Source organism: Pelophylax lessonae (assembly GCF_965119305.1).
Source record: "Pelophylax lessonae genome assembly, chromosome: 4".
In the NCBI taxonomy this organism is placed as follows: Eukaryota; Metazoa; Chordata; class Amphibia; order Anura; family Ranidae; genus Pelophylax; species Pelophylax lessonae.
Genome location: NC_138771.1, coordinates 493237086 through 493256016, shown reverse-complemented (window position 1 = coordinate 493256016; position 18931 = coordinate 493237086). Strand labels below are relative to the sequence as shown.

At 47.2% G+C, this 18931-nt stretch overlaps 1 protein-coding gene and 1 long non-coding RNA gene across 2 annotated transcripts in view; one reads left to right on the top strand and one right to left on the bottom strand.

The window, feature by feature from the left end:
• Positions 1–18931, bottom strand: part of LOC309554153 — a 476173-nt gene that overhangs the window by 380235 nt on the left and 77007 nt on the right. The gene's annotated exons all lie outside the window — the stretch shown is intronic.
• Positions 18341–18931, top strand: part of LRP6 (LDL receptor related protein 6) — a 158108-nt gene continuing 157517 nt past the window's right edge. Inside the window, exon 1 of the mRNA XM_082255712.1 lies at positions 18341–18495. Within this exon, the coding sequence (XP_082111838.1) occupies positions 18438–18495 (58 nt within the window). The 5' untranslated portion in view covers positions 18341–18437. The remainder of the gene's footprint in view (positions 18496–18931) is intronic.

The following is an 18931-nucleotide window of genomic DNA, read 5'->3' as shown; positions in this document are numbered from 1 at the left end:
AGCCTGTGTCTACTGCCTAGGTGACTTGTCTGTGCTCCATCCCTCGGTGAGCTAGAGGATACCCTCTGCACGTCAGGCTCACCTCCAGAGTCCTGACACTCCCCTTCCGACAGCTGCAGGGGGCGGACGGACTGAGGATTCCGTGCTGATGTTAGTCAGGAGGGGCGGAGCTGTGGCCCGCAGAGGAGAGGAGAGAGGCAGTGGGATCAGGACACCAGCAGCGGTGAAAAGAAAAGGGAGTCAGAAGAACTTGATCTAATGGCAGAGGCAGGGCCGATGCAAGCATAAGGCGAGTCAGGCAGCCACCTAGGGAGGCAGTGTGGAGGGGGCGGTAAAGTCCTGTCTTCAATAGGAAGGGACAAAATAGCACATATCAATAGAATAAAAACAGTCCCGTGCCTCACACGGCCTGCCACATACACCAGCCAAATAACCTCTTGTCTAACTAACGTGACAGCCCCCTGCTTGTTACCAGGTTCTCAGTGTGTTAGAGCGGAGAGCCGGAGATGATGGGTGACTGGAGGCTCTGGAGCAGGGCACACAGCGCTGGAGAGGGCAGGGTGGGGGGCAGAGCAGTAGGGGGAGTGGCAATTGGAGGATCGGCAGGGTGACTGAGATGCACATAGCTGTTCCCTGGATGCTGCTGACCATGTTGTTCTCGCTACTGAGGCTTGTCCTTTATCTCCACACACTGGACATGGATGTCTGATGACAGACAGGTAGGAGCTCTGACAGGGCAAACTTTATTACCATCCTCCTCCACAAAGAGTACACTGCCAGCAGCTTTCTCTGTGCATGGGGATGCCCTCCTCATGGTGATCCCCCACTTCAATCTGCAAGACATCCAATCTGATCAGCATCACATGGACATGGGAACACTTCTTCTGGAGTGCATTGTCAGGGATCACACACCATAATCAGTTATCACTTCATGACTGAACAAACTTAGCAGCTCCACTACTTATTACTTGTCACATTGTAACAGCAAGCATCCCTACTTCGGTTCCTGCAGCCGCAACCATCCACGCAAAAAAATGGGCTGCCATTCAGGAGATGCATGTGGATGCCATTAATCCTAATGACACCCGCATGCAGTTGAAATCGCAGCAGACGATTCCTGCACTGGGAACCGCACTGCTATTGCGGTTTTCGTGTGGGCCACCATTTCAAAAATGGAGCAGGGACCCTTTTCCTGCATTTTCAGGAAGCATGGCAGCCCATTCAAATGAATGGGCTGCCGTGCCCTCGCAAATGTGACTCTTGGAGCTGCTACAGTGTGAACCTAGTCTAAAGTGACCTAATCATACAAAAAGCATGGGGGCTGCCATTGATGACCTCTCTCAAAAGGGGAAGTATAGCCATGGAAGTATGGCCCTACTACTGTGGATCACAAGAATGCAGTTTGTTCTAACAAAGTCAGGATCTGCCCACATGCCTGGATTTAATTACCACTAATGGTGGAAATAGGTGGAGAGGCATGGCAAAAAAGGTGAGTTGTGAAAAACGTGGCTCAGTCATGCGATTTTACTGCTTTGAAAACGTAAATGAAAACAAGGCCTAAAAGAAAGCATCTCATTTTACTGTGTATGACAGTATATGACAGCCAAGTGTTGCTTGTCATAGAGAAACAATCCATTAGCAGTGTAGCCACCAGATCACTCCCCTTCATGTCAAAAAAGGGCGGAGCATGGGTGACCTTAAAATGACGCCCCCCCCTCCCCTGAAAAAAGTTCTGTGGATGCCCATGATAACGAGTAATCCAAATTTATTCAGATCAATTTGTTTTTATTCTAGTGAGCGTGAATAATAAAAAACACACTACATATAACTTATGAAAATAGAAACATATTAAGGTATAAAAGTGAAATAAGATGATGATTCATACTTTTTATGTTTGGGTTGGAGGAAGGTGGATCCATCAGAAACTCAAAATCATAACACATTGAATGAATCCAAATTTTCCCAAAATGCAAATAGATTTGGAACAACAAATATACTAAATTAAGCCGACTTGTCCCCAATTCAGATACCCACCCACCCAGTGGATCCAGCGTTGCCCTGTTGTAATCCACTGATCAGATGCAGCAGCTTGGTTCCTGCCATGCCATCTTAGCATTCTTCACTCATCAGAAGCCAGCTGCCTCTTCTGGGTTTAGACAGCTGGCCTCTGATGAGGCATGCATCTCCTCCCACTGTCTGCTGTCAGACCCTACTCCTGCAGCCACCTGGGATATGTGACGTTAAAAATTCCAGGAGGCTAAAGCTGGCCATAAATGGATTGAAATTCTGTTGGTTCAGCTGGGATCGGCCAAAGTTTGATCCATGTATGGGCAGTACAACCACAGGTTGGATTGTTCCTACTCAATCAGCTATAGTCTGCAGCGTTGATCAGTGTACTCTAATAGCAGGGAAGTCTCCAGGCTGTCAGAATACAATAATTCAGCTGGAAGGATGCATATCAAGTGTGTAAATGGGGAAATTGAGTCTGTATTTTTTTCGTTTAACCTGCTGGTTAAACAGAAAAATCTGTATCATCTATGGGCTGGTTTAGGCAGTAGGGAGACATCATTCTCTCCTAGGTGAGAATGGACGAGGGGATTGGGTCAAGCATAAAATGTGAAAGAAGGTCGTAATCAAACAAAAAAAGTTTAAAAAAGTACTTATTCAGGCTCCGTTCACACCTGAGCGTATCGTCTTCAGGCGTTTTTTTTTTTTGGGCGTTTTTTTGCAGGTGTTTAAAGGCAGGCATTGACATCTAACAAAAACGCTTGTAATCTGCCAAAACAGAAGCTCATGTACTTTTTTGAGCTTTAGGCCCCTTTCACACTCATGCGACGATATTTTACGTGATTTTGCGACGCAATTTTTACGTGACTTTGCCGCGATTTTGACGCGATTTTGAAAGCAATGGCTATGGCTATATACCTCAAAATGCATTCAAATCATGCCAAAGTAGTGAAGGAACTACTTTGAAGTCGTTGCGACTTCAAAACGCACAGATATGAATGGGGCTCATTGAAAATAATGGAAAACGACTTGTCATGCGATTTGCGGTCCAAAATCGCGGGACAAGTCGCACTAGTGTGAAAGGGGCGTTTTGCTTCAGGCGAAAAAACGTTCATATGTGAATAGGGGCCATTTAAATGAACAGGATTTTGCTTGTTGGGCGTTCGAGACTTCAGAGATGAGCATTTTACAAGCTAAAAAACGCTCCGGTGTGAACAGGGCCTCGTATTGCAGAGGGAGTGGGGGGGGGGGGGGGGGGATTATCCAAATCTCTAAATCACAACAGTGATAAATTTCAACTAATCCTAAATATATTAAAATGAAAACAACAAATTTATTTGTATTTATTTGTTTAATTTGGATGACAGGATGCAATAGTTTTGGCCTTTTGTTAATGCTTAAAGCATCCGAAATAATGTAACAACGTAATGAATAATTCAAATTGATTCAAACCCATTGTTTTTTTTCTAGTGAGCGAAGCGTGAATTATAAAAAATACACTACATAATACATATGAAATATAAACATAGTGCAATAAATAGTTAAAATAAGGTATAAAAGTGAAATAAGATGATGATTCATACTTATTGTGTTTGGGTTGGATGAAGGTGGATCCGTCAGAAACTCAAAATCATAACACAATGAACGAATCCAAATTTTCCGAAATAACTTCCGAAAATACAAATCGATTCGGAACAACGAATATACGAAATTAAGCTGGAAATAAGAAACTAATTCCAAAAATGAATCATTCGAGCATAACGAATATGAAGAAACGAAATGACGAATTAATAAATGAATCCAAATTGAACAAATAAAATATTTTCGTAATGCATATCACTAATAGGTACATCTTGTGTCTCTGCCTGGCCTCCCCTAACAGGGAGAACCTTCGAACATAGGGCATTTTTTCTACTATTCTCTACATACAGTCAGGTCCATCAATATTGGGACAGTTGTTTTCCGTGGTCTTCCGGGTCTTTTGGAGTTGCTGAGCTCACCGGTGCGTTCTTTCTTTTTAAGGATTTTCCAAACAGTTGATTTGGCCACACCTAATGTTTTTGCTATCTCTCTGATGGGTTTGTTATGTTTTTTTCAGCCTTAGGCTCCATGTACACGGGACGCTGGAAATGGCCGTTTAGGAGCAGTTGGGCGTTTTTTTCAGAAGCCCCTGAACCCATCTACATTTTATCTTATCTGTGCATGTACACCAGGTCGTTTACAGTCATTTGCAGGCAGTTGCGTTCAGGGACTTTTTTTAGAACGCAATTATTTGCGTTCGAACGTGTGTTTCCCAGCGTTTCAAACGCACAAACGCGTCCGAACGCGTCCGAACACGATGACCCGCGTTTAGCGTTCGCGTTTTTCCATTTTAAAGGGGAATAATTTTTTGGACCTCTAGGAACGGTTCTAAACGCAAACGCCCCTAAACGCCCGCTAAACGCGGGTACAAACGCGACTGAACGGACGTTTCAAACGTCCTAAAAATTCCAGCATTCAAAGGGACTTTTAACAACGTCCCGTGTACATGGAGCCTAATGATGGCTTTCTTCACTGATAGTGACAGCTCTTTGGATCTCATATTGAGAGTTGGCAGCAACAGATTCCAAATGCAAGTAGCACACTTGAAATGAACTCTGGACCTTTTATCTGCTCTTTGTAAATGGGATAATGAAGGAATAACACACACCTGGCCATGGAACAGCTGAGCAGCCAATTGTCCCATTACTTTTGGTCCCTTAAAAAGTGGGAGGCACATATACAAACTGTTGTAATTCCTACACCTGATTTGGATGTAAATACCCTCAAATTAAAGCTGAAAGTCTGCAGTTAAAGCACATCTTGTTTGTTTCATTTCAAATCCATTGTGGTGGTGTATAGAGCCAAAAAGGTTATAATTGTGTCGATCTCCCAATATTTATGGACCTGACTTAAACTTTAACCCCCAGATATAAAAGTCTTTTAATAGTCTGTGCTGTACATTTAAACTAGAGCTACTGAACTATGTAAAAAAGTATTATTCCCTCCTTTTTTTCGTAAAGTATCCAGGTCCATCCTGCATTCATATATCACCATGTTTTTTTTTTTTTTTTTTTTTTATTTAATTTGTCCCTGGTCAGTTATTTTCTTGCCCCAGTGGCTCTTAATCAAACATCACAGTCACATGACTAGAAGTCAAATCCCCCCAGTGCATGCTTGACCAGCACTAAATCTTAGCTGTCCTCTTTGCCCACTCACTTGCCAAACAATTAGTGAAAAGATGGGAAAGACCTGGAGAATTAGCCAATCATAGGGCTCTGAGCTTCCTGTGCATGGCGCATTGGCATGTAAGGGTGGCGGGCAGGAGCACGCTGGTAAGGGTGACTCCAGGGGACCCTACAAATTAACTGAGCCACCCTAAAAACAGAAGCAGAAGCTAATGACTTTTTCAAATAAAATTGCTGAGAGAATAAGGGAGGAAAACAGAAGGCAATCATCAAGAAAATAAGTGCAATGTTTGCTGCTGTATCTTATTTTTTTCAGTGGAGAGTTTACTAATACTTTAACCACTTAAGCCCCGGAAGATTTTACCCCCTTCCTGACCAGGGTTTTTTTTGCAATTTTTTACTGCGTGACTTTAACGAACAATTGCGCGGTGCGACGCTGTACCTAAACGAATTTGACGTCCTTTTTTTCCCACAAACAGAGCTTTGTTTGGTGGTATTTGATCACCTGTGCGATTTTTACTTTTTGCGTTATAAACAAAAAAAAGAGCGTAAATTTTGCAAAAACAACAATATTTTTCACATTTTTTTAAATGAAATTCCCCCCAAAAAAATGTAAAAATCAAAATTTTTTAACATTTTTGGCCAATTTGTTTTCTGCTACATATGTTTGGTAAAAAAATCGCAAAAAGCGTATTTTGATTGGTTTACGCAAAAGTTATTGCGTTTACTAACTAAGGGAAAGATTTTTGTCATTTTTGGTGTTTTTTTTTTTTTTACACGTAATGGCGGCGATCTGCGATTTTTTTTTGCGGGACTGCGGCATTGCGGTGGACAGATCGGACCCTTGACTGACATTTTTGACACTTTTGGGGTTACCAGTGACATTACTGCAGTAATCAGTGCTATACATATGCACTGTTACTGTAAAAATGACACTGGTAATGAAGGGGTTAACTTTATTGGGGAAGGAGGGGTTAAGTGTGTCCCTAGGGGCGTGATTCTTACTATGATTGGCTGTGGCTTCTAGTGTAGGAACAGTGATCAACGGTCCTACATAGTAGAACAGTATGATCACCATTCCTACACAGGGGAGAATGACAGGCGGCTTGTTTACATCAGCCGCCTGCCTTTCTCCCTCTGCACCGACGATCGGCGAGTGACCGGCGGACATTGGGTCCGCCGGTCACACGCACGGACTTGCTGGGGAACGAGCCGGGGCGGGAACGCGCCTCCGCGGGTGCGCGCGCGCTCGCCCGCTATTGGCTCCCAAGCAAGTGACAGATGAGTGACGTATATATACGTTACTTTGCCTGGCCGGGGCTGACTGCCGACGTATATAGTCGTGCAGCGGTCGGCAAACGGTTAAGGCTGCATTCACCCCTGCGCGCTATGGGAATGCATTCAGAAACATATGTTTTTGCTTGTGTTCTGGTAACATGCAAAAAAGTGTGAAAAAGACAAGTCGGCTTGCAGTGCTATAATTGTTAAAGGTGCCCCAAATGTGCTGCAAAATGCACAGTAAAAAAAAAAAAGTGTGAAGCTCTACGGAAAAGATCCTGTAGCTTCTTTGGGTATGTTTGACTTGAAGAGCAGCCTATTTAAATGAATGGGCCGCCCTATGCTGCTGCACAAAAGACACACAAAAAAGACCATGAAAATTTGCGTGACAAACACTACATGGTGGTGTGAATGGGGCCTAAAACTGAACTCCAGGCAAACAGCTAAACATACAGGCAGACTGCATACTATATATATATGGGGCAGTTTTACCTGCCGAAAGATATCTATCCATGTAGTCCTGAGATTTACACAGCTCTGCTATTTTTTTTCTACTGCCTTAACAGGCCTTGACTCCCAGCCTGTGATTTAACAGTAAAAAGAAAAGCAACAAACTGCTCTATTGTGGATCGCTCCTTCCTGAATTCTGGCGCAAGATTTACCTGGCAATTTTTTAAAAGCTCTTGTACAGTAATGTACAGGCTTTGGAAAATCCCTACAAGGTATTGTCTTGCTGGTATTATATCCTGGCATGAACCGCAAAATGTATACCATCATACCCAGCTGTGTGTTTTCAGGGGTGTTCAGACTCAAGGTATACGATGCACATTTGGTGGACCTGCCCCAAGGTCAACACTTGTGGTCTACACTATGATCAATACAATTCTCCTAATTAATCTCTGTAAGCACTCTTGGGAGCCTCTCCGACACAAAACTATTCAGAACATTTCTCCCCCTGACCACACAGTTATCTCCCATATATTCACAGCTATTAAAAGAGAAATTTATTTTTTTATTTTTGAAAGGTCCAATGCTGCATCTTTCCCCCGCCAGCTCTAAGGTTGAGAACCGAGCGATTAAACACTGCTAATCGCTCAGTTCTCAGTGCTCCGTGAGCAGAGAGCTCTGCTCTGCCCCCACAGGCTCACTGGAGCACTGGGCCGTGGAGGGGGCGGGAGCCACCAGCTCAGGCTCTCAGCCAATCGCTGAAATGCTGAGCTGGGTGCCAGGCCAGGCATCTGGGTGGATCAATCTTTCCCCAGCCTGGTGAAATCTGTGGAAAGAACTGAAAACTGCTGTTCACAAACGCTCTCCACCCAGCCTCCCTGAGCTCGAGCTGTTTTGCAAGGAGGAATGGGCACAAAATTCAGTCTCTCAATGTGCAAAACTGATAGAGACATACCCCAAATGACTTACAGCTGTAATCGCAGCAAAAGGTGGCGCTACAAAGTATTAACTTAAGGGGGCTGAATAATTTTGCACGCCCAATTTTTCAGTTTTTTATTTGTTAACAAAGTTTGAAATATCCAATAAATTTTGTTCCACTTCATGATTGTGTCCCGCTTGTTGATTCTTCACAAAAAAATTACAGTTTTATATCTTTATGTTTGAAGCCTGAAATGTGGCAAAAGGTCGAAAAGTTCAAGGGGGCTGAATACTTTCGCAAGGCACTGTATATAATGTTTGGGGGTTCTAAGTCATTTTCTAGCTAAAAGTACAGATTTTAACTTGTAAACAACATGTGTAAGGCTGCATTCACACTTGAGCATAGCGTTTTACCGCGATTTTTACAGCGATTTTCAGGCGTTTTTTTCAGGCGTTTTTGGAGGCAGGCATTGACATCTATCAAAGATGCTGGTAATCAGCCCAAAAAGAAGCTCATGTACTTTTTTCAGCTACAGGCGTTTTGCAAAACGCTCAGATGTGAACAGGGGCCATTTAAATGAATGGAGTTTTACTTGTTGGGCGTTTTGGAACATTTTTTTTTTAGCGTTTTTGGAGCTGAAAAACACTCAAAAACGCCCAGGTGTGAATGGAGCCTAAGCCCCGGTTCACACTTGTGCGTGTGCGGGGTTCGCATGTAATGTCGGAGCGCACTGCTCCGACATTACATGCGATCAGCTGTGCGGTGCGAGTTTAGCCATACAAACTGTATGGCTAAATTCGCATCGCTCCCGCAGCAAACACGCACAGGAGGCATTTTTGCAGCCGCATCAGGATCGGATCGCACAGCGGTTCACACTTGTGCGATCCGATCCTGTGCGAACTGCACAATCGCACTGCGATATGCGATCAAACTGGGGGTGTCGTTAAGATTACATTGACACCCCCAGCGTATCGCATATGGCAGTGTGAACTGCCGGGGGTGCGTGTGCGATGCGGGAACAGGCTGCGAATTCGCAGCCTTCCCGCATCGCATATATGTGAACCGAGCCTTAGAAATGGGCTTGGTCCAGAAGTGGTTATGAACACAAAGCTGCATCAATGTGTACATACGCCATGTGTATCACAGCCCCAGCTGCCTTGTCAGATGTGAAAGTTTCAAGTTTGCGCCACCAATGCTCTGAGGCCATTCACAGCTGCTTGGATGGCACAACTTTGTTTCCTATTACACAGGCTAGCATATTTAGATTAAGGGCTTCAAGGATAGCATAATATTTTTATATGATAATTTTAGCACTTATATACTATTATTTATATTGTCCTGTAATTTAGAATCTTGTTTATATCCACAGGCATTCTTATTGCATTTGTGACCTGCATAAAACCATCACAGGACTCATAGTGAGACTCCCAGTAGCTGGTTTATTAGGCTTACGCTCCGTCTGGTGAATGGATCATGTTTGCAATAAGTTTTAAATGTTTTTAATAAGAAGACTGTGGTTATTATAATGTCACGTGCTTCTTGGAATACTTTATATTGTATTGTTTGTTGTCTCAATAAAGTGCATAATACTTTTTCATTCTATCATATATTACTTTATAGTTAGTGGTGCAGAGATTTTTAGTTTTGAGGAAAATTATTTTGTTGGGTTTGTAATGTTGTTTCCCTTTTTGTTTCTGCCACTCTCAGTGGTTCGGGTTGTTTTTTTGTGTTACATTCGGTATAACTTAAATGATGAGTAATACAGCAAAGCCGATTATTTGCCAACAATTCCATTGTACAAACAGCCTCAGATGTTGGATCTCCGAGCCTTCATTCGACCTTATCTGCCCTCACATTTGTGCTATGCGGTCTCGTCTATTTTAGGAACTAGAAAGTAGTTCTATCACTGCAAATGAGAATGAAGCATAGAAACATAGAACAGTGATGGAAAAAAAAGACCAAGTAGTCCATCAAGTCTGCCCCATTGATTTTATATTTATACATGTTCTGGGGTTTTTTTTTTGTTTTTTTGTTTTTTGTCACAGTATAGATCCATGTTTTTCCCAAGCATGTTTGAATCCACTAATTGTTGACTGACTCGCTACCTCTGCTTGAAATCATGCAGATGTAAATTCTATTTTTAATCGAATACCTATAATTTAATATACCATACCCATAATTTAATGTACCATACCAGGCGCTCCTATATGGGCTATAATATGGATTAAAATCTGTATGTTCCTTTTATACTGCTGGCACATTATTTCTTGATACCAGGCAATGAGGCACATTTTTCTTTGATGTCAAGCAAGCGTTTTGGAAAAATGGGATTTTTGACTTACCATAAAATCCATTTCTCTGATGTTCATTGATGGACACAGCTCCTTATTTTCTTGACAGTTGGTTATACTGCCCCCTACAGGAGTAGGACACTAGGCAGGAAGAAACTTGACTACACCTATGGGGCAAACCCAGGGGGTATACTCCCACACTCAGCTATAGGCATTCAGTTTTTTTACAAGCAGTGTCAGAAGAAAACCAACTCCACAGTGGAGTGGGTACTGTGTCCGTCAATGAAGATTAGAGAAATGGATTTTAAGGTCAAAAATCCCATTTTCTCTTTTGTTCAGTGACGGACACAGCTCCTTATCTTCTTTGAGATATCCCAAAGCAGTGTCAAACATGAGGGGTGGGAACGGCAAGACAAAAATTCCCAGACTAAACCGTAGCCAACCAGGTAACATGGAGCTTAACCATAAACAACTGGAGCTTAAAAAAAACAATACACCCTCAAAGAGGACCAGGTCCTCTAAACAAAACCTTGCCGCCAAAGCAAGCATTCGCAGATGCCAACACATCCACCTTATAAAACTTTGTGAAAGTGTGCACAGACGACCAGGTGGTCGCCTTGCAAACTTGCAGCACTGACGCCTAATGATGGAAGACCCAGGAGCCGCTAATCGCCCGAGTAGAGTGCGCCCTAACAGGGAAAGGAGGAACCTGACCCTTAATTGAATAGGCCTGAATCACCGTCTGTCTGATCCATCTGGAAATGGTTGCAGCAGAAGCAGTCAACCCTTTTCAAGGTCCATCCATGAGTACAAACAGTGAGTCTGACTTCCGAAAAGACTCCATAGCTGCCAGGTACACCCTGACTGCCCGAACCACATCCAAGAAATACAAGGCAATTTCCTTAGGATGTTAAGGCCTGGGACATAGGGAAGGCAACACAATGTCTTCATCCAAATGGAAATAAGAGACGACCTTTGGAAGGAACGACGGACAGGGAAGAAGAACCACCTTATCTCTGTGAACCACCAGGTAAGGTGAACGAAAAGACAATGCCACCAGCTCCAACACCCTGTGGGAAGAAGTAATAGCCACCAAAAAGGCCACCTTCTGAGACAACGTAAGCAGGGGAACCTCCCGAAGACTTTCAAAGGGAGGCTTCTGAAGAACAGAAAGCACCAAATTGAGGTTCCACAGCGGCAATGGAGACCGCACTGGAGGAGTCAAGTGTCGAACTCCCTGGATAAAGGTGCGCACCAAGGAATGTGTGCCCAATAGATTGAAAGAAAACCGCTAAGGCTTAAACCTCGCCCTTGATGGTACTCAAGGCCAGGTGCTGCTCAACCCCCTGTTGGAGGAAAGCCAATATCCGAGCCACCGAAAAGGAGCGAGGGTGAACCCCAAGAGACTCACACCACGTAATGTACATCTTCCAAGTACGATGGTAGATCTTCCTAGAGGTAGATTTTCTAGCCTTTAACAGCGTAGGAATCACTGATTCAGACAAACCTCTATCATTCAGCATCTGGCTTTCAACAGCCAAGCTATCTGAGCATGCAGGGTGCGTTGACGCAGACCCAGAAGGGTAACTCGCATCCGTAACGGCCGAATCAGATTCAGGATCTGATGAGACATATGAAGGCAGGGGGGTGCTTTTTGCTAGCCCGTTTACCCATGACCAAATCCACCTTGGACACTAAGGACTCCAGGACTGCCGTCAGTGCGAGCAGGGATTGGTGGGATCCGGAGGCCTCGGCAGCCTCTGAGAGGGGTCTAGGTGGGAAAATTTGCTCCAGGGACTCGATTAGAGAAGTGGAGGACCCACACAAAAAAAGTGTATAACACTGCTAGAGGCACCCCCACAGGGCTGGCGGTACCACAGGGTCCAGCACAGAGCACTACCGCTGCTATACCAGAGAGGGGGAGAGAAAACTCCACAAAAAGACTCACCACCACCGATCAGGCCCCAACATCACCAGGCAAACTGCACACCATGCGGCGATCAGGAAGAGAAAGATCCAGGAGTCAGCACTAGGGGATGAGGAGGGTCTCCCACCGCCATAAAAACCGTCCCTATAGCTTCAGAAACATGACCGTCGCTATTTTCAATGAGAGACCACAATAAAATGGCCACAAACATGGCCACCAATCCACAGCACAAAGGGCCTGTCACGTACCTGGGAGGAGACTGAGTTTATGAGGTCGGCCTCTCTTATATCTCCTGCCCAGATCCCACTGAAGGTGAGACAGAGGGTGTCAAGGGACAGGAGGGACACGAGTGCCTGTAATCATTGATGGGACAGGATAGGCAGCTTGTCCGGATCCTGGAAACTGGAACATGCAGCGATGTATGGAACAGGTGCAGCGGACAGCCAGGCAAGCACTCGGGTAGCCCTGAGAGCCAAAGTTAGAGACAGAGTCAGAGTTGCAGGAAAGCTAGGGTCATCAACTGGCGGTGCAGCAGGGTACCAAATCATAAGCAGAGCCAAAATCGGGGGCGGAGCCGGTTCAGGTTTAACAGAGAGGCAGAAGCAGAATCCAAAGTCAAGTCCAGAACACGCCAGGTCAGCAACAGGGAAGCATACAGGTATCATCAGGTCACAGGGTACAGCTGAAGATCAGTCAGCAAAGGAAACAGGATTGAACTTCCTTGAAATAGCCCATCTGGCGCCAAGCCCGTTAGCCATTCTTCTGGGAATAGCATGCGCACGGCCATGCCCCAGACGTCTCACAGGGATTCCCTGACAGGGCCCCAAGAAAATGGCAAACCCACGTGGCTCCCGGGGGGCCCAGGGAGGACCCTAGGAGCACCAAACACGAGCCCAGCAGGAAGATCAGGAAAAGAAAGATCCAGGAGTCAGCACTATGGGATGAGGAGGGGCTCTCACCGCCAAAATCACTGCCCCTATAGCTTCAAAATCATGGCCACTGCTATTTTCAATGAGAAACCACAATAAAATGGCCGCAGAGGCTACACAAACATGGCCGCCAATCCACAGCAGAAAAGGCCCCTAGAAAATGGCGGCCTCGCGGGGCATCTTCATTAGAATAGAGGAGGCTGTCGGCCAGGAGGAACCCTGTGACTCAGGCCAAGGCCAGATCGTATGCACCCTCGCAAGGCGGTTAACTCGTAGGCCAGCCCCCCGTCCAGTGGGGCTATGTCACGGCCGACCTAGCGCGGAGCTGAGGTCTGCGCACGCCCAGACTGGAGGGACCTTCTGGATCTAGGTCATCCAGTCCGGCAGTTGATAGTAGATTCTCACAGGAACAAAATAACAAAGATAGGAAAAAAATTAAATTTAAAAGGAAAAAATTGCCAGGACCGAAGATCCCAGCAAGGAACTAGGTCCTTACTCCTGACTAGACAGAAAAAAAAACTGAATGCCTATACCCGAGAGTGGGAGTATACCCCCTGGGACTGCCCCATAGGCGTAGTCAAGTTTTTTCCTGCCTAGTGTTCTACTCCTGTAGGGGGCAGTATAACCCAACTGTCAAGAAGATAGTGAGCTGTGTTCCATCAATTAACGAACGAGAAAAAGATCCTATAAAATGATAAAATCTATGATAAATTTATCATTTAAAGACCCAGACATTAAAACACCCAGTTCATTTGGAACTGTGCAAACTGAACCACCTCGAAGGTAGACATCATCAGGCCCAGCACCCGTATGCAAGTCCGGAGGGATGACCATCTGCTGGACAGCAGAAGACAAATTGTAGCCTGCAATTTCTGGAGTTTTGTCCAGAGGAAGGAGCACTCTGGCTAAGGCCAAGTCCAGAGTCAGGCCCAGATAGCCCAGCTTCGTGGATGGAACCAGAGAAGACTTCTGAAAATTCAGAATCCAGCCGAACTCCCGCAGAGTTCGTATGTTGATCTCCAGGTTTTCCACCAGAGCAGGAGACTCTGCTCACAGAAGGAGGTCATCCACGTAGCTCAGTATCGTGATCCCCCGTTGGCGTAACATGGCAAAACGGAAGAAGCGCTGGTGACCAGCACATATCGGAATGTGAAGGTATGCATCCTTGATGTCGATAGAGGCAAGAAAAACCCCCCGAGGCAGGGATGCCACCACCGTGCGAATGGACTCCATTCGGAGCTTCTGCACCCGCAAAAAGCACTTCAGCGCCTTGAGGTCCAGGATTGGACGCACCTTGCCTTCCTTCCTGGGAACTGTAAACAGGTTTGAGTAAAAACCCTGAAAAATTTCCTAAGTTGGATTCGGGACAATCACCCCTTGAAGTAACAGGTCTTGTACTGCCCCAAACAGACCCTGTAAGCGGTCCAGGGAACAGACGCAAGTTTGAAGGAAAGAACCTTGGCGGGGACAAGAGCAAAACTTGATCTTGTAGCTGGACCGAATGACTTTGTGGGCCCACTTGTCTTGTACCAGGGAAGTCCACAGGTCTGGAAGCCAATAAACCAACGAGCCTTGTACGCGGGTCTGGAGAAGCCCGCTCTCAGCTTGTAATACCAGGCTTGTTTGGATCCTCCAGAGGAGGCTCTGAAAGGCTTCGAGCCCTTGTCAGTCAACCCTGAGGGATGAAAAAAACTTCCAATGAGCTGAGAAGAAGGGCCCACGTCTACGACAAGGTTCCTTGCTCTTGGTAGCCTGCGGAAAAAAGGTACTCTTTCCCCCTGTGAGACCTTTAATGATGTCCTCCAGGGTAGCTCCAAACAGGCGATGCCCTTGAAAGGATAGATCAGTCAAGGCCTTTTTAGAAGTCTGGTCCGCAGACCAACATTTGCGCCAAAAGACACATCCAAGAACTACTGTCGAAAAGGAGTGCCGAGCCACTAGGGGAGCCGCATCCAAAGAGGCATCACAGATAAACTGCAGCCTGCAAACCAGCTGGTCCGCCAGCTCAGCAAAGGCAGGGGGGAGCTGTTCTCAATCCAGGTCACGGCGTAAAAGCTTAGCCCTCTCGGTCAGAGTTTACGACACCAGGGCAATGGTGAATATTGGCCTCAGTGTCCAACCAGCCAGAGTGTACATATTGCAGGCCACAGCCTCCGCCTTCCTGTCAGCCGGATCCTTAAAGGCCGGGGACTCTTCAACTGGAATCATAGTTGCCTTGTTCAATCAGGAAACCGGAGGGTCCACCACCGGTGAAACAGTCCACTTCTTAATAAGGGACTCCTCATAGGGGCAACGCCTAGAAAATCGCTTAGGGACCCCAAGGGAACACTTTGGTCGCCCTCAATCTTTATCGACAATTTTGTCAAAATAGGTGGGGAAAGGAATGACCTTTGTCGCTCTGGATAGCTTGTGAGTGTCAAAGGGAACCTGCGCCTCTGTCGCAGCTTCATCCTCTATCTTCAAGGTCTCATGCACAGATACAATCAGTGCGTCCACCAGTGCCTTTTCATGTGCAGTTGCAGATGTGGAGGAATCATCTTCAATATCATAGGATTCTGGGCGCGTGGTTGCAAACCCAGCAGGGTGACCCACGTCCGCAGCGGGCCAAATCAGATTCAGGATCTGATGAGACAGATAGGGCAGGGGGCGCTTTTTGCTAGCCCATGACCCGAAAACCACCTCACCCGGGACACAAAGGACTCCAGGGCCGCCGCCAGTGCACCGATGGATGGTTGGGAACCAGAGGGCCCCGCAGCCTCAGAGAGAGGATCAGGTGGGGAGATGTGTTTTGAAGACTCCATGAGCCACAAAAAAGGTGTAAAACATTGCAAGGGACAACCCCCACCGCGCTGGCAGCACCCCCCCCCCGGTCACCAGGCACAAAGCAACAAGCGATCCTTAGCAGAGAGGGATAGAACTCCACCAGACTCACCGCCTAGCAGAAACAGGCACCTGCAGCCACCAAAATAATCTGCATTGCATGCGTGGCGATCAGGAAGCAAAAAAATCCAGGAGTCAGCACCAGAGGTGGCCGATATTTCGGAAAGTGTTGTACCGGAGTGATGCCTGCAGCTAGAGGCATCACCCCGGTAACGGCGTTCATAGCCGACGGTTGGCTGTCTTGTAATGACAACCGATGCGGCTAAGAAGCCGCTCGGCTGTCATTACAAGGAGCGGGAGGAGACGCCCCCCCCCCCTTCTGCAGTTCGCACATCCGCCGAAGACCCAATCAAAGCCGCATTCGGCACTGATCGGGTCTCAATGCAAAAACCTGGAAGTGATGTCATGACCTCACTTCCGGGTACTGCTGCCAGATTAAAAAAAATGACAGCATTCAAAACAGCCAAACTTGGTGTTTTGAATGCTTTTAAGTGCAGAGGAGGGGTTTGGGTCTTTTAGACCCCCAGATCCCTCCACAAGAGTACCTGCCAAGTAGAAAAAAAAAACTTTTTTTTTTAAATGTACAAAAATATCGGACCATATTGGTTGAAACTGATACGCGATGACCAAAATATTGGTATTGGTATCGGCAATGAAAAAACAATATCGGTTGATCACTAATGGCTACTGATATTTTCAATGGCATACCACCGCAAAATGGCCACCGGACTACACAAACTTGGCCGCAGTGCATAGAAACACAAAGGCTACAACAAAATGGCAGCCCCGCGTGGCACCACGAGGCTTCCTAGGACCCAGGAGGGATTCCTAGGCCTCAAGGACAGACTCAGGCAGGATGGGGGGCCCTGGCAGGAGCCCCCACCAGGTACAACCCCCCCCTGCACAGCTGATCATCCAGATGACAGCAGCGCACCTCCCATCGCCAGTATATCGCCCCCACCCCAGGAGGTGGACCAGACAACCTAAACAGCCCTAGCATAAGTTGTGGGGGGTAGGATGGGGGAAAGATGAAAGGGGGGTGCCTTACAGGAAGGAGGGTAACCCAGGGGTCCGACCGTCCCAAGGAGGGGCACACATTTACCCCAAAACCCTTCAGGGTGAGAGAGGGGGGCAGTTACAGACAGGAACTGGGTGGGCACAGCCCCAGATAGAACCCCTCTCTCTATCTAAATGGGGGGGGGGGCTGTCGGCCAGGAGGAACACAGCGACTCGGGCTGAGACGTAGGTCGTATGGGACCTCGCAAGGCTTTTAACTCGCAGGCCAGCCCCTGTCCAGTGGGGCTATGTTGTGGCCGACCTAGCGTGGAACTGAGGTCTGCGCTCGCTTGCTGGTCAGACTGGAATGACCACTGGATCTAGATCCATCCCGTCGCCCAGTCCAGCAGTTGATCGTAGATCACACAGGAAGAAACCATGAGAAAAAATCTCTATCTGAAAAGAAAAAATGTGCCAGAACCAGAGATCCCAGCAAGGAACTAGGTCCTTACTCCTGACTGGGCAGAAAAAAACTGAATCCCTATAGCAGATAGAGGGAGCATGCCCTCTGGGACTGCCCATAGGTGTAGCCAGATACTTTTTCTGCCTAGTGTCCTACTCCTGTAGGGGGCAGTATAACCCAATGGTTATGAAAATCAGGAGCTGTGTCTGTCTATGAACAAAAGAGAAATATTGTTTTTTTTTCAGCATTGTCGCATTTTTTTTGTTTATAACACAAAAAATAAAAACCGCAGAGGTAATTAAATACCACCAAAAGAAAGCTCTGTTTGTTCGGAAAAAAGGACATCAGTTTTATTTGGGTACAGCATTGCACGACCGCGCAATTGTCGGTTAAAATAACGCAGTGCTGTATCACAAAAAATGGCCTGGTCATTAAATGGAAGGTATATGCCTGGCATTGTATATTGGTAATATATGAGGTCACAGAATTATGTGGACATGATATAACTGACATGAGGTATAGAACACTGTACAGGCGAACACTGTATAGGCGACCACTGTACAGTATACATCCCGGGTACGGACATAGAAGGGATGAGCGGGCTTCTCACACGCAGTCACCACACTCGCGCTCTGTACGGCTCTATGGAGACCCGCTCTGCTCTCCTCCTCCTTAGTGCAGCGCTGGGAACCGCATCCCTCCAGTCCGGGGATGAGGATTCCTCCTCTCTCAGGCTAGGCCCGGGAAATGTAGTTCCGGCTCTATGAGGGGGAAGGGAGGAGAGAAAGTAGTCCCTGTGGAATTCCGCCAGGTACTCTGGCTCCGCAGCTCGGTAACAGATGTGGCGTTTATAGAACATTGGACAGAGAGTACGGGTGCCCCTACCGGGTTCGGAACCGCCGAAGCCTAGCTAGGAGCGGACGGTCACGGGAGACAAGGAGAAGTATCAGTCCGCGGCAGGAGGGGGGAGTCAGGCGGGAGAGGGGGAGGAGAGGAAGCTCACACGCATCATGGAGAGGCCGGAGAGGGGCAGCCGGGGGAGCCTGGAGCACTGAGGAGCCGCCGCCATGTCCGGGCCCCGCCGGTAACACAATATGTGGAGCGCCGTGCTGAGGAGCCTGCTGCTCTGCGGCCTGGGCTGCCTGCTGAGGGGTAAGTGATGTCCACCTGGGGACACCCTACCGGCTGAGGGGGGATCCACACCGAGGGAGGAGGGTGACTGGCACCGTACCAGGGGATGGACTCTGGGAGACTGGCATCGTGCCAGGGGATGGGGGGGCACTACACTGAGGGGCAGGAGGGGACTGGCACTGTGTCTCGGGGCAAGAGGAGACTGGCACTGTATCTGGGGGCAGGAGGAGACTGGCACTGTGTCTGGGGGCAGGAGGAGACTGGCACTGTGTCTGGGGGCAGGAGGGGACTGGCACTGTCTGGGGGCAGGAGGAGACTGGCACTGTATCTGGGGGCAGGAGGGGACTGGCACTGTCTGGGGGCAGGAGGGGACTGGCACTGTATCTGGGGGCAGGAGGGGGACTGGCACTGTATCTGGGGGCAGGAGGGGGACTGGGGCTGTATCTGGGGGCAGGAG